This window comes from Sardina pilchardus, chromosome 22 (genome assembly GCF_963854185.1).
Source record: "Sardina pilchardus chromosome 22, fSarPil1.1, whole genome shotgun sequence".
NCBI lineage: Eukaryota > Metazoa > Chordata > Actinopteri > Clupeiformes > Clupeidae > Sardina > Sardina pilchardus.
The window spans coordinates 25,352,634-25,368,729 of record NC_085015.1 but is presented as its reverse complement, the minus strand read 5'-3'; the positions used below and the strand labels follow the sequence as shown (position 1 = coordinate 25,368,729).

Sequence of the window (16,096 nt, the reverse complement as noted above, 5' to 3'; positions counted from 1 at the left end):
TAACATTTTCTTTGCTGCAGTGAGACCAGCCCATAATATGCGCTTTTGCTGTAGAGAGAGTTCTAAAGTAGAGTCATCATTAAGTAAAAGTAAGGTCGGTGACAGTGGAACATCTACTCCAAGCATTTCACTAAAAGTAGGACATAGATGTCTCCAAAAGTCAAGCACATTGGGACACTCCCAAAACATATGTAAAAAAGTCCCTGAAACATTAAGTGTACATAGATGACAGTTAGGAGATGGGACAATTTTCATAGCATGACGTTTTCTTGGAGTAAGGTACATTCTGTGTATGAATTTAAAATGTATTAATTGGTGGTCAGGGTTTTTGGAGGTATCCTGTAAATTCTCCCATACTGTGTCCCAGCAAATATCACCCTCTTCTGTAGAGAGTAGATCCCTGCACCATACACTTTCTATTGGTAAAGCTACATGAGGTTGAGAAATGAAAATATAAAGTTTAGAAACCAGCCCTCGCGTTTGTGCTTGTACAGCAAGTAACTTATGCAGTGGGTGTGTCAAAAGTGGTACACCCCATGGGACACCATATGCCTTCATGGCCGATCTCAACTGCAGGTAAAAAAAAAATGATGTGCCAGGCAAATCATAATCAGCTTTTAAATCATTAAAAGTTCTTAAGCCGTTGTCATCATACAAGTCTTGGAGAACATAAACTCCCTTATCCATTGTTGAAAAGAAAAAGGAAGTTTACCAATAAGAAGAGAAAAGTTATTGAATACGGGAGAATGTGTGTGCCATTTAAGATTTACTCTAACATGTTTCATTGCAGAGCAACAGGTTGAGAGCAAAAAAGACATCAGAGGCCCTAGACGTTTTTTAGCCTCTTTAGGCGGTATATTGGAGAACACCAGGGGCCTCATTTATAAACGATGCGTACGCACAAAAGAATGCGTACGCCTCGTTCTACGCAAGCTTTGGTATTTATAAAACGTGAACTTGACGGGAAAATGTGCGCACCTCCACGCAAGCTCTGACCCATGCGTACGCACAAAAAAGGGAAAAGCAGAAACTGCGACCTCAGGAGGAAACAGGTACAACGACCCGAAATTGGTTCAATAATTGAAGTTTAACACAAGCATAACATCGCGCAATGACGCATCAATGACATAACTGCCTTAACCTAATCCTGTTTAAAATCTAAAACGTGGTTGATTGTTGTTTCGTGCGCCCGTCAAAAAATCCATCTTATTTGATGCGAGAAAGACATGCTGATAGGCTATGCCTATGTATGTTTTGTTAATTATCCACTTATGGCTTTCATGCATGTTTTGTTATTAGTCAATAATCAAGGCTCAAACATGTTGCTTGTTAGCTTGCAAATGGTAGGCTATATACAGTAAGTGCTGACTTGCATCGGCTTTCTTGCCACTGGCTGAATCGAGAACTGGCTGACCGGACTGGAATAGCCAACCTTCAGCCGAATTTTGCCAGACGTGTTAGGAGGTGTAACTGCTTCATCACCAAACTACATCAACTTTCCTTACATGGTGAACAGGCAAATAAAAACGCAGTCTAATTTCCCAAATGTGATCCGTGCTATTGACTGCTGTCATATTGCTATAAGACCACAGAGTGAAAATAAATGTGCCTTTGTTAACAGGAAGCATTTTCATTCCCTCAATGTCCAAGTTATATATGTGACACGGACATGTTGCTCACAAATGTTGGCCTGATTCATGAGACATACTGTAGCAGCGTTGGGCGCAGACTGAATGCTGGAGCTGTGCGCGATGGTGGCTTCTACTGTAGGTGCGGGCGAATCGTGTTTAAATCCTGTGTGTAAATCCTAAAAGAATTTGTAGCAATTTTTCAACCATTTCTAAACATTCACCCTTTACTCATTCAAGTTATGTTGTAGGTGACAGTGGATATCCGCTGAAACGGTGGCTGCTCACGCCATTTATGAACCCACAAACAGTCAATGAAGTTGCGTTTTTTGTCTTTCCCGCTGTTTTTGGCATGTTGTCCACAGACATCAATATTCATTAAGGGCGTTTCGCTGAATATTTATAAGCAATTATGGGTGTGTCTTGAGGTACGCATAGGTGCCGCAAATGTAGAGTAGAGCTTGATTTATAAAGGGAAATTGGCGTGGAACGTGCGTGCGCACGATTTTATAAATCAGAATATTTCTGTGCGCACGCACTTTCTGAGTTTTGAGCGCACGCCATCTTCTGGCGTACATCCTGCGCAAAGTTTTATAAATGAGGCCCCAGATCTTGTAGCCTGTGAGGTTGCGAAAGATTTTCCTCAATTGGTCTCCAGGACACCGAAGCATTAGGGTTAAACCAAACAGATAAGGGGCGAAGAACAAAAGACCAAAAATATATCTTAAAATTAGGTAGAGCCAATCCTCCCTGTGTCCTATCACGTTGAAGAGTTTTTAATTTCAATCGCGGCTTCTTCCCATTCCATATAAATTTAGATAAGAGTGAGTGCAGTTTTTCCCAGTAACCTTTTGGGGGAGCTAGGGGAACCATAGAGGAATAAAAGTTTATACGAGGGAGTACATCCATTTTTACAACTGATATGCGGGCTCGGAGGGAATTCGGGAGCTTAGACCAGCGGTCAAGATCTTTTTCAATTCGATTAAATATGCCTTGGAAATTCTGTGAGGCTATACGAGATATGGAAGGGAATATGTCAACACCAAGATACTTAAAGTGGGTTACCACTGGGATGTTAGAAGGCAAGGGCGTGAGTGATACAGCCGAATTTAAGTGCATTAATGAGGATTTAGTCCAATTGATCTTATATCCAGATAAAGAGCTGAATAAATCAAAGGTGGATAATAAATGAGTAATGGAGGACCCTGCGTCCCTAACATAAAGTAAGATATCATCTGCATATAAGGATATCCTGTGTTCTGTACTGCAAAATGTAATAGGAAGTACAGCAGGATGCTGTCTAATTTTCTGGGCCAACGGTTCTAGAGAGAGGGCGAAAAGCAATGGGGACAGGGGACAGCCCTGACGGGTGCCCCTTGATATACAAAACTGGGTGGAGCAGATATTCCCTGTACTAACCATTGCTGAAGGATTGGCATACAGTACCTTAATCATATTAATAAACTGAGAACCTAGCCCAAAGGTGTCCATAGATAATCCCACTCCAGCCGGTCAAAAGCTTTCTCAGCGTCTAGGGACAGAACTGAGCAGGGAGAATCATCTGTACTTGCAGCATGAATAATATGTAAGAGGCGACGCACATTATCTGATGCTAGTCGGGTCTTAATAAATCCAGTTTGGTCATTATTTATCAATTTTGTCAAGTATGTTTCTAGGCGTGTGGCAAGTACTTTAGCAAAGAGCTTGACATCCCCATTGAGAAGTGATAAGGGTCTATAATTACTGCACTGGGAAGGATCTTTGTTTGGCTTGGGAAGTAATGTGATTATAGCAGTATTAGCACCTGAGTTGAATGCACCTTTATCAATTGCAGTATTAATCATATCCAACAGTGGTGGGCCAAGTATGTCCCAAAAAGCAAGATATAACTCTGGCGGAATACCATCCCACCCTGGGGACTTGCCCTTTTTCATACTGGCAAGAGCTTCTCTCAACTCCTTTAAAGAGATGGGAGAACTTAGGCTTTCTGATTCTTGGCTGGAGAGGGAAGGCAAATCCAGATCATGAAAGAAATTTTCACAGGTGTTTGGGTCTAGTATTACTTCAGATTGATAAAGCTTAGAGTAGAATGTTTTAAATTCAGAATTAATTTCACCAGGTTCAGTTAAAGTACAATTGGACGATTTAATGGCTACAATGCTAGAGTATTTTTCATTATGTTTCAGTCTGAGAGCCAATAAATGACTTGGTCTAGATCCGTTGAAATAATACGTCCTTCTGGTTCTGTGCATCAAGAACTCTGCCCTCAGCCTCAGTAGGGAATTTAACTCAGTCCTTGTTGTCAATATTTTCCTTAGTAAGACATCAGACTGTGCACTCTGATGCTTGGCCTCAAGTTGTGTGAGGGTATCCTCCAGTTCACATATTTTTAGGAGCCTGCTTTTTTTAAGATGAGATGAGAAAGAGATAGATGAATCTCTTATTGAGCCCTTAATGGCATCCCATACAATTCTGGGATCCCCCACTGACCCTGCATTCATTTCAATAAAAGTTGTTAGTTTATTACTAAGAAAGATACAGAACTCTTCATTGTTGAGGAGAGAAATGTTAAAGCGCCAGCGCGATGCTCTAGGAGGTGTGCCCAGGAGTGTAAGATGAGCAGAGACTATGCTGTGATCTGATAATGAACAGGGTTTAATTACAACATTCCGTATTTCAGAAAAGGAACCAGGTGAAGCTAATAAATAATCTATTCTGGAGAAAGACTGATGTCTAGCTGAATAAAACGTGTATTGTTTGAAAGTGGGATTAATTGTACGGTATAAATCTGTTAAACTAAGAGATGCTAAAAAGTCCTGCATGTCCCTGGAGGCTCGTAGTTGTGTGGAGGTAGAGTGTTGAGCAGATTTATCCAATGCTAAGTTTACACAGGTGTTCATATCTGCACCTATAATTAAAGAGAAATCTTGAAGGTGTGATAAGACTGTAGTAAGATTGGAGAAAAAATCAGGTTCATATTGAGATGGAGCGTAGATGGAAATAAAGGCAAATTTACGGCCTGAAATAATAGTCGTTATGTATGCAACCCTGCCATCCTCACTGCCAAATGTATCTAGTATACTTAAACACAAATTGCGTTTCATTACGATTAGTGAACCCCTAGTTTTGGAATTCAGGGATGCAGACGCAGCTACATAGTAGTGTCTGTTTGCAAAGCGATGGGTGTCTGCAGTTCTTAAATGAGACTCTTGTATGAAAGCAATATCCACCTGTTGTCTACGTAAGAAGTCCAAGCAAGCAGTTCTCTTGATCTGACCATTCAGCCCATTAACATTCCAGCTAATAACATGTAGATTAGCCATGTTAAGCTATGTCACGAAAAAAAAATGAATAAATAAAAAATACATTGCAACTGGGATTGAAAGTAGTGAAAGAAAAATAAATATATAAAATGTGTCGAGCAGCGCAGCCATCTAAGTGCAAACAAATTAGTAAGTAGAAACCAAAAAAGAGAGATCTGTACCAATTCTGATACCCCTGTCGCCATAACCCCAATAACCCTCTCCAAAGAACGGGAGAGAGCCTGAAAACTCCCAAGCCCCTGTTAATAACATAACAATAACACACATTAGAAACCACTCCTAAAGAGTCTGGAATACCCCTAAACGTTGGACCCGTGATCCTTGAGTAGAGCAACATCCCCAAGTAGGCCAGCACGCAGCCCCCCACCCCCCACCATAAACACTGTGAATACCGTAGTAGTATACTGTAAATGAATAGTTCGGTCAGTGAAAGATCATAAAAATGAATAAATGGTAGCAATGAAAACAAAGATAAACAATAGAAATAAAAAGAAAGAGAAAATAAAATTGTAAGACAAGATTTGCCATGTCAACTCCAATCACCAAGTCAAACTCACAGAAGTCAGTGAAGATCGCCATCAGATAAATAGTCTGTTTGGGCTCATTAAATCTAAACCCAAAGTAGGACACATGGCGGAGTTTATATCAAGACAAAATAGAAAGTAAAATACCTTATGCTATTTCGTTAATGTAGATAGAGAAGTAAATAAAAGTAGCCTATTATTCATTAAGAGACTCTGTGAAATCCTTAGCTTCTTGTGGAGTGTTGAAAAAATGACTTTCCCCTCCACGCGTTACCTTCAGCCTAGCAGGGTACAGGAAAAAGATGCGGAAGCCCAGTTGCTGTAAAGCATTCAGTGAGGTAGAGAAGGTCATCCTGCGTCTGAAGGTTTGTGCACTGTAATCTGGAGTGAAGCGAATAGCCACCCCATCTTCCACCACGTTCGCTTTTCGGGCGGCGCCTAGGATCCTATCTCTGTCGGTGAAACGTAGCAGCTTCAGCAGGAGAGTACGGGGAATGGGTTTGCCGTTAGTGTCCTCCTTAGCAGCGCCTACCCGATGTGCACGCATAATTTCAACAGAATCCAGCGCCGGAAACCATTTTGGGATAGCACTAGACAGATATGCAAGCGGATTTGACGTTTCTGTGTTTTCAGGGATCCCATGCACCCGTATATTGTCCCTACGTGATCTGTCTTCCATGTCAGTTACCTTATCTTCCAGACTGGCACACATATGTGACCTTCCACGGCGAAATCAGTCACAGTGTCCACATTTTCAAAATCAAAGTTATTACGTTTTCAGGAAGGGGCATAATCAACCTTCAAAACGATACCTATATCTAATGAATTGAACGTCATATTACTGAAATATAAACATTCAAAGGAGTTGAGTTCATCCTGTCATGCCAATAGAAAAACGGAGAAATCTGCCTCTGAAGTTAACCGTCGGCTCAACACTCACGAACGCTTTGTAAGGTCGCCGCTATTACACGTTTTACGGTACTTGTATCAACGACATAGCACGCGGATGGCTTGGTGGTTGTCAATGAGTGCGTTTACCGTAAATATTGGAATAGAGGGGCAAAAAAACGAGACGCCTAACTTCCTGCTTCCTCTAACTTTCTCACCTCAACAAACTCACGTTTTTAGACTACAAAAGGTCAGTTTTTCGGCGAAATGTATTCACGACCGTACAGTGTAGACCTCCCACTGTTTCAAAACACTTACAAAAAAAATCCACGATTTTAGCACAAGTGACATAAATGGCCATTTTTCTCAGAAACGCCTGTTGCGACAAGCGACTGGTTTTGCCGTGGAACGTCACATATTCCTTAGTTTGCTCAACGATGCAGAGAGACGGCCATCCACTTCAGTCAGGCGATTCTTACTTGCCTCCATGTACTCCATAGTCTTTGAGGTGTCAGCACGCATGGCCACCATTTCACTCCTAAATTCTGCCATTTGTTCGGCCACCATGGCTTGCGTTTTAGCGGAGAGTTGAGCCACCACATCCTCTACGAACTTAGGGATAGCCTCCTTCATAGCTTCTGCAACTGCTAGCTTGACTAGCTCAGCGAGTTCTTCACTGTCAACTGAACGCGACGTTGTCTGCTTAGCAGCTGTCTTTTTGGATGAATTTGCCATAGCAAGGTGTTGAATACGTTTAGAAAGATAAAACAATCGACCAAAGTTTGATATATGCGGTTAAAATATGAAAGATTTAGGGGGAAACTGCGGAGCTGTGATGAGAAACTAGCCTACTGCATCCCTCGCGGTGATCACGTGACTCTAATTTTTGAAGATCTTAAAACGATCACTGAAAGAAAGAGCATTAGGGTGAAGAAACACAACATTTAAAAAATATTTTGTTTCTTGAGAAAACATCAATTATGATGGACAGTGTCAGGCTGAACACAAATATTTGCTGTATCTGAATTGGGAGAAACACTGTGATAACTTTTATTGATTTTTACATGTTTTGAATAAAAAGAAAAATGCATTTAAAAAGTATTTTCTTCAATACGGTACATGATGCAAGTCCAAATTTATAGGCCGTGTCCTAATTGTCCCAAACTGTCCTCAAGCCGAATGATGTTGTTTAGTATGATGCCCTCTACTGGCAACATGAACACACTGAACTCGCTTATAAGGTCTCTGCCTCTGTGCTGACAGTATGGTGTGATGGTTAGGGTGGCATGGGAGAGGGACTGTGCCATTGGGTTACACTAATGAAGGAATATTGCTCGCATGCTTGGAAATTAGAGCAGGGTTTTAGCTACTGTATGTCTTCCCCTCTCTAAATCACAAGCAGATATTACATACTAACTCGAACACACACATAAATTACAAACACACACACACAAATGGGATTGGATCTGCCTATTGTGTAAAACACTGCTGATGAGTTTTTACATGACATACTGTAACATGATATTTTCCCAAGATGTTTCTGTTTTATTTTGTTTAGTTCTCATCAAGATTACAGTTTCTATGCATGACGATGAAATTAAACACATTTATAATGGACATGCTTAGACGTATCTTTTGAAAAAGAAAGCATACTGCCATAACAGTCAAGTCAACTTTGCCACATTTCATGTTACAAGCACAGACACAATGTGCTCCAAAAGAAAGAAAATGATCAGTTATCAGAGATCAAGAAGCAAGCCAAATACCTGGACACAGACCAAAAGGAAACATTCTCCTGTAGACACTCCTCCCCTGAACCCCTCCTCCAGCACAGCAGTGAAACTCACTTGCACTCAGGTAAGAAGCTACTGCTATTGATTCCAGTTTTTGGAGTTATTTCTGGATATAGTTTTTCTTAAAATGCTTTTGATATTTGAAATAGTTAGCCGTCAAAGCTTACTCATTAGGTTGTGATACTGAAGATTGCTTTTGGACCATCTTCACTGGATCTTTTCATGGCTTCATGTGTGTTTCCACCGGGAGCACTGACTTGACAATCAACATACTGTAGTCAAGATGGTGTAGACAAATATTACGAGGTGTGTGTTCATAAGCGCATATTCACACTTATTTTGGCACCAGAGGCATCAACAGCAGCAACATACAGTACTATCTTGACAATGTTCAAATTAAAAGGTATGTGTTATTATTTATTATTGTTAATAATAATATTGCTATTGTTATTAGGGCCCGAGCACCAAGGTGCGGCCGCTGAAGCATAGGTGCAAGGCCCTATTGTTTTTGCTCAGATTATTATTATTTCTAGTGCAGCCAGTGCCCGTACAAACAATGTTTTCCAAGAAACTTGTTGCCAAATTACGTTGATGCAGGTAAATCATGTTAGATTGGCGATGATGTAGGATCAGGCCGGTGCAGTTAGTTTAGCTTTTGACTCATTTTGCAAAGTAAATGAAGGGGAAAGGCGTTTGAGTTGCAGCTAAGGGCAATATTAGACACATTACATATACCTGTGCGTTTTTGATGTTGTTGGGAAATTAGCCTATATATAAAGCTACATATCTAATTAAAATGGCCCAATGAGCTCAATGAGCATATCCAGCTGATAGACAGCTAAAGAAACACCATGCCAATCTCTAGGTATGGTGAAGGGTACAGTATGTGATGATGGGGCTATTTTAATTCCAAAGGCCAAGGGGACTGTATCAGGATGCATAGTATCCTGGATCAGTGAAATAAGTGGCCTAAAAAAATCTCTGTGCCTCTAAGGGAATGTAATTAGGGGTTAACAAAGGGGTGCAAATACTTATGACCCTTATATTTGAAAGAAGAACATTTATCTATTTACGATATCTTATTCATTCACAAAGAGAACTGGTGTCCTTAAAGGTTGGATATTTCCTCATGTTTTTTTACACTTAAGGCATTAAGATCAATTTCCAAAAGATGATTCTATATTCCTGTTTTTAGTCAACTTTAGCATGGTTCAAATACTTATGATCCTCACTACATATATTCATAAGCTTATCTTCACAACGCTTATTTTGGCACCCCAGGCATCAACAGCGGCAACATCCAGCACTATCTTGAAAATGTCCAAGTCAAAAGGTATGTGGCCCGGGGATGAAGTGCATCAATAAGGAATATCTAGCAATTAAGTCTGATATCAAACAAGGCAATAGAAAATAATTTGCAATTTTAAAGTATAGAACCACCTTGACATTTTGTGAAGGTAAATCATTATTATTGATAGTAAAAAAAGATACTAGAAATAATGTGCGTTACATATTATTGCCAATATAATAATAGCAATAATGGGGCCTGGCAGGGGTCCAAGAGTGTTGCAGTCGGGTCTCTCTCTGTCTCTTTATCTATTACAATATTAACATTTCTAACATTATCACTTAGGTAGATGTAGTGGCACCAGGCTATACAGTACTTTTCTCTTATTTTTCCATGAATTGATTTTCAATCAGCGTAACTTTTAGCATTTGTGTTTTAAGTCAGTGTTTGTATTTGAAAGTTTTCTCTGGTTTTCGTGTCTCTCTATTTCAGTGTCAAACACCAAGTTTTACACGCAGGATGAGGAATTGAGAAGTGGCTACCTGCACAAGTCCCCTGGTCCTCTGATCTGATTTCAATGGTGTGTACACGGACTGGACTGGACACACACACACACACACACACACACACACACACACACACACACACACAGATCAAATCTCAATAGTGCTGTATCATCATTCTGTTACACTTATTCAGCTAAATCAGCATCAAGTGACTGATCACGATGGGCGTTTGAGTTGAGCTGAACTGTATAATGTGTTTTATGAAACATAATGGTCTGCAGATAAAATAAAATTAAATAAAATGCACCGTCCAGTGATCAGAGAATGCCCATCTCTTGTCCTAATCCAGTCGTGTCTTCACAGAAATCACAGAAATCTTGGAAGCGCCATTTTTTTGTACTCTTCAAGACGAGCGAGGGTGTTTACACCCTCAAGTACTTCAGAAGTGAGGAGAGGAATAAAGCCCTGGGAGAGATAGACTTGTTAGAGTAAGCCCACACACACACAGTGCTCAAAGCCATTCATTTACCATATAGAGTGCTGGAAATATAGGAATATGTTATTGTTTATGGTGACCTTTTTTGCTGTTTCTGCAATAGCAAGCCAATGTGGCTACTGTAGCCAACTAAAGCCCCTATTTTTCAACTGGAATCTAAATGGTAAATGGACTGCATTTATGTAGCGCTTTTATGAACCTGCTCATCAGGAGCACGAGGGTTAAGTGTCTTGCTCAGGGACACTTTGAAACGGTCAGGACTCAGGAGGAGTTGGGTTAGAACCAGTAACCCTCCAGGTACTGGCCTCCTCTACCTTCTGAGCCATTGCCTCCCTACTGGAGCTGTGTCACTGAAGTAAAACTCTGCTCTTCTCTGTGTCCCCTCAGAATCAGTACGCTGCTCTTCTGCCCAGAGAGCCATAGTATGTGGGGATGTATTCACAAAATGTTCAGATGCCCAGCCTCTTGTGTGCTCCTTCTGCGTACCAACAGCCGAGACTATTTCCTCGTCGGAGAGAACAGGTCAGACAGCCCATGCAACAATGGTTGTGTGTTGAATTACATTCTTTCCCCATCAAATGTTGACATCAAAGCTTCATCTTATTTTCTCTCCAACCTCATAAATTGACTAATCATGAAGCTGATGTTGAGAAGCAAGCTGCATTTAACTAGATTTATTGTTATTATTGTTGTTGCTGCTGTTGTTGTTGTTGTTGTTGTTATCATCATGCACAATTGATTGTCCATGTCCATTGTCCAAGTAACCGCACACATGATCCAAAAAAGTCAAGTAGTTACAAAGTAATAATGTAACTCACAAACTGCACAAAAGGCATTTACCGTAAGTGTTTGAACACTGGATTATGGGAGCTGCAGCTGGGTTGGCCCATCCCTCCCTCTGCCTGTCTCTTGTAAAGGAGACAGGTGCCACATTCACAGGGAGCCAGGCAGCATTGGTGTGGAAGTTAGGGCCTCGCACCAGCACCTGTACATGCTATTTTTGGGGCGGTGTTACCACTGAAAATGAAATTATGATGCCAGTCAGTTGCGACATTAATCTTTCAGACAGCAAATTAACAAACAAGCACAGACATATGCACAAAACACACACACACACACACACACACTCACACACACACACACACACACACACACACACACACACACACACACACACACACACACACACACACACACACACTCACACACACACACACACACACACAAACACGAGAGGTAATGTGTTGGTAAATGCAGGATGATTTTCTGTGGAAATATTGGAGTAATACAATAATGTTTTAAGTTTTTTATGTTTTCCTTATATTTCAGCTGGGAAACCAATGGCTGGTCCGATGTCCTTTACAACGTTCTGCAAGGGCAAAAAGATGTACGGTATGATCAGGTAAAGAAAATATGAAATTCTGTGTCAAAGACTACAGCTTCTTATTATAATGTATAATATTTATCTATAGAGGAAGAACAAAAAAACAGAAAGCTTTTGTTATGAAAATATCTGCAGACCTTTCCACATGATATACAGTAACTGTGGTGTATAAACACACATTAATGATTAACTGCACAGTTCTGCTTATTCTGTTCATAAATCCACAACATTCATACTATGAATGAAATTATACAGTAGAGGAAGCTGTCCAGCTTTTTCCAATTGTGTTTGTATTAATTAATGCTCACCAAACACCTCTTTCACAGGATGTGGATGTGGGGAAACCCAGAACCTGCTCCGCCCCTCCAGTGCCTAGAACTGAGCAAACTCATCAGGTGTGTGTCTAGCTTCAGTATCTGACATGCAATACAGAGTTTTAATGTGATTTTCTTAATACAGTGTTTGTGCATGCGTGCGTGTGGGGAATAGTCACTAACTGTGTTGTGCTTTAATGTAGGCCTCTGATAGAGAAGCCAAGTCAAAGTCAATGCCATTGCCATTGCAATTTCCATTGCCATTGCCATTGCCATCACTAAGTCAGCCAGTAAATAGACCCGTCTGTCTGATGCCTCCATATCGACCCAACACTCAAGTCTCCCTGATTGAGGCCACAGGCCCATCTGCAGCTGAGGAGCCCATTTATGCTGTTCCATCCAGTCTGCCTGTCATAGCAGCACTACAGGTACTTACACATTACACATATGCACATGCACATGCATACACACACACAGACACACAGACACACACACACACACACACACACACACACACACACACACGTGCGCGTGCTCGCGCATACACAGTATATGTGAGAGAGCAGAGAGTTATTGCACATTCTGTTCATAATTCATAATCTGCTTATTCTGTTCATAAATCAAATGCATTCATAGAATGATAAGATACAGTAAACAATGCTGTCTAGCTTTTTCCAATTGCTTACCGGTATTGATTAACCAGTATTAACCAGTATTAATGAACCAGTATTAATTAATGTTATCCAAATGCCTCTTTTACAGAATGTGGACGAAGGTCCCCGGAGAACCCAGTCTGAGCCTCCAAAATCTTGGACCAATAAAAAAACTGAGCTGGTGTGTGTCAAGCTTCAGTATTGCAATTCAGAATTTTTTGTCTTTGTGTGTGTGTGTGTGTGTGTGTGTGTGTGTGTGTGTGTGTGTGTGTGTGTGTATGTACAGTATGTGTGTGTTTGTGTCTGTTACACAAAAAAGAATGCTCTAATTGTGTTGTGCTTTAATGTAGACCTATGACAAAAAAGTCAGGCCAAAGTCAATGCCATTGCCACCAAGTCTGCCAAGAGAGACAAACCCAGCACGTCTCTACGCTGTTCATGAGAAACCATCGCCACAGGTGCCAAAGGTAGACATTCTACACATAAGCACATTTTCATGCACACACACGCACACACACACACACACACACACACACACACACACACACACACACACACACACAAATGGACAGATTAGGCAAGAGACAGAGGGAGAGAGATTAACCTGAAAACATGTTGATATGTTTAGAGTGACGAGAATGAGGAAGGGGCCGACTGCGGTATGTATGAGGACATGGCTACATTGTAAGTAACTCATCATTACGATGCACTGATCTACGGTATTCTTAAAGTATGTGCCACTGTAATAAGACTGCATCATAATTATCATAACAGGTGCAATGCAGCAATGATGGCAGAGGACAAGGAGCCCCCAGAGGAGTGAGTGCTTTCAGTTCTTTGCATTCTCTTTCCATGAGCGCTTACTGAAGTGAATTGTCCCTTAACTGCTGATTATTGCTGGTCAAACTTCTGGTGAAACAGCTGATATGACTTTGAGTGTTTGCACCAGTGCAGTTCTGTACACTATCCACAATCCACCTCACATTGGATAGTGCAAATTAGTGGGTATACTGGGGTACTATTTGGTATCAAAATACTTTGGGGCATTAAATAAAAGAGAGAGCCTCTTGTGTTTTTAGTGCCAGATGATCTGGCCCATCTCCATCCACCAGGCAATTTATCTTAGAAAACCACATTTGCCTACTTAATCAAAACAGCGTACAATGCGGGCATATTTCCAAACACAAAACAGAGTTACAGTCCAGACCTCACTGTTTCATTGTTTCATAGACAATAACAAAGGTGGTATTATTGTGCCAGTCTAACTGGTTCTGTCCTTTAGATCAAATTACAGTAGACATTATTCCTTTAACCTCAGGTTGTTTCCTAATACTATGACAGATCTGATATCAATGTCCTCTGAAGCCACCGCCATGGTGTATTCTTCCTTCTGTTACATCACTCACATTCTGCGGCTTTGCCAGGCAACTGACTCTAGGATCTGCGTTAGTGTTTTGTTTACACACAAGAATGTCTGAAAGAAGTTCAGGAGAATTTTAAATGACCTGAAAGGGTTTTTTATATAACAGAAAGCCCTTTTTACTGTTGAGATGTCAGTGAGCTGCTCTCTGTTTGTCATCAGGTATGCAGATGGGACCACAAAGTTTAAACAGAACAACAAGTGATTTATTTAGGCTGCCAGAACAAGTCTTGTTTGCACCTTGGGGGCGGGGGAATCTAAGTTTAAAAATCTCCATTCTTTTTTATCAGTGTGGACTCCGAAGACAGTGATTTTGTTGACTACACACACTACGAGATGGAGGTTTGTGTGAGCCGAGAGGATCTGGAAAAGCACCTGGACCTGACATCGGATGGAGAGACACCAGGGTATTTGACCAATTCTGAATGGCAACTATGTGTCTACTTATGTACAGTATCTGTACTCTGTTATGGCCTCCTACAATAAAAGTCCCATCCTCTGAATTGCAGTAGGAGAGACAGCTTGTTGCTCAAGGGAGACGAAATCCTGGCCATCAACAATCTGCACATTGACAGCGAGAAGGAAGTGGAGTTCATGCTGAAGAAACTTAGGGTGAACGAGGTAAAAGTTATGTTACATAGCAACAACAGCTTATTTTCTCTATCTGTATGTGTGTATAAGAGAGAGAGAGAGAAATTCTTACCATAATTTACCAACTATTTACAAAGGTTTATAAACTTACGCAGTAAAGTACTGTTTAATAAATCATGTTTAATACACTATTTTTAATTAGCCTAAAACACCGTCCTTATAATAATCGGGAAAGTACTATAAATTCTCAGTTGCATTGCTAAAGTATACCATTTCCCCCTACAGGTGACGGTCACCATTCGGAGGCTGTCCAGTGAGTTCCAGGCCATGAAAGCAGAACCTTCCTCCATGTGAATCATTGTGTGGCCCCTTTCTGAATGTGTTTTATGTGTCTGTCAAAGACAAGTTTCACTCTGTGTGTCTCTTAATGACTTTGAGCTGCAAACACAAACCCCTGTCTCCTTGTGATGACATGACAGCACAGCTCTCCAATCAAGAGGAAAGATGCAAGTGTGTTTTGTGTGCTCAAAAAGAGACTATGGCCAATTAAAGAGGCCAAGAATCATTTAATGTAGCCGACTAAGATGACATTCTTACCTCTCGCAGCCCGTTGAGTTGAAACAACAGATGGTTGTGACCAAGGATATCTCTACCATCTCTGAAGAACTTTGTGGGTGTATCTTGGCGTATCTTTGTAAACAGTATTTCTGCAGTAAGTCCTACCTGCAATCATGTACACACACTATGTATACAGTGCCCTCCGCAGGCACCATTATTGGCACCATAAAAATGGGTGATGTAAACAAAAATGTGATGTAAAGAGATGTAAACAAATCTGTAGGCATTTTATATGTTTCACTATGGAAACAGTGAGGAAACAATGTTGAAAGTAAATTCATTCAGAGAGAAAAAAACATTCCACATTTGTTTATCTTCATGTATTTGTTTTGTATTCCATTGTATATATATAAAACAAAAATAGAAAAAGCACTGGATGTACAGTATTTTTCAAACGTTGGAATCCCCGATAAACTGCCTGAAAAATAAATAAATCATAAACATCAGAGAAGTCTGTGTTAGTTTATACTGTAGTTCTTAGACACTTTTGTCAAAAGCTACAATTACATCAATACACATAACATTACCATTACAGTTAAACAGTTTTAAAGTCATATAGTCATATAGTAAACATAATTAAACAGACAGAGTAACCATGAACATACACAAACCATGACTATCAGGATAAGGAAATAGTTATATACAAGGCAAACAGAGTCTTCAGACAATT

At 40.5% G+C, this 16,096-nt stretch overlaps 1 protein-coding gene across 2 annotated transcripts; it reads left to right on the top strand.

Moving 5' to 3' along the window:
• Positions 1–8,188: 8,188 nt before the first annotated feature.
• On the top strand, positions 8,189–15,893 carry LOC134069577 (pleckstrin homology domain-containing family S member 1-like). Of its 2 annotated transcripts, XM_062525562.1 has the most exons (15): positions 8,189–8,559; positions 9,438–9,489; positions 9,937–10,024; positions 10,314–10,438; positions 10,834–10,968; positions 11,776–11,848; positions 12,157–12,225; positions 12,348–12,572; positions 12,907–12,978; positions 13,148–13,264; positions 13,426–13,481; positions 13,572–13,616; positions 14,508–14,624; positions 14,727–14,838; positions 15,094–15,891. In XM_062525562.1, exons 3-15 carry the CDS (start codon positions 10,022–10,024, stop codon positions 15,160–15,162), a joined length of 1,218 nt encoding a protein of 405 aa, XP_062381546.1. In that variant the 5' UTR covers positions 8,189–8,559; positions 9,438–9,489; positions 9,937–10,021; the 3' UTR covers positions 15,163–15,891. The 2 variants fall into 2 exon arrangements, with proteins under 2 accessions (XP_062381546.1, XP_062381547.1); XM_062525563.1 differs by lacking the exon at positions 10,314–10,438 and having other exon boundaries at positions 15,094–15,893.
• The last annotated feature ends 203 nt before the right edge of the window (positions 15,894–16,096 follow it).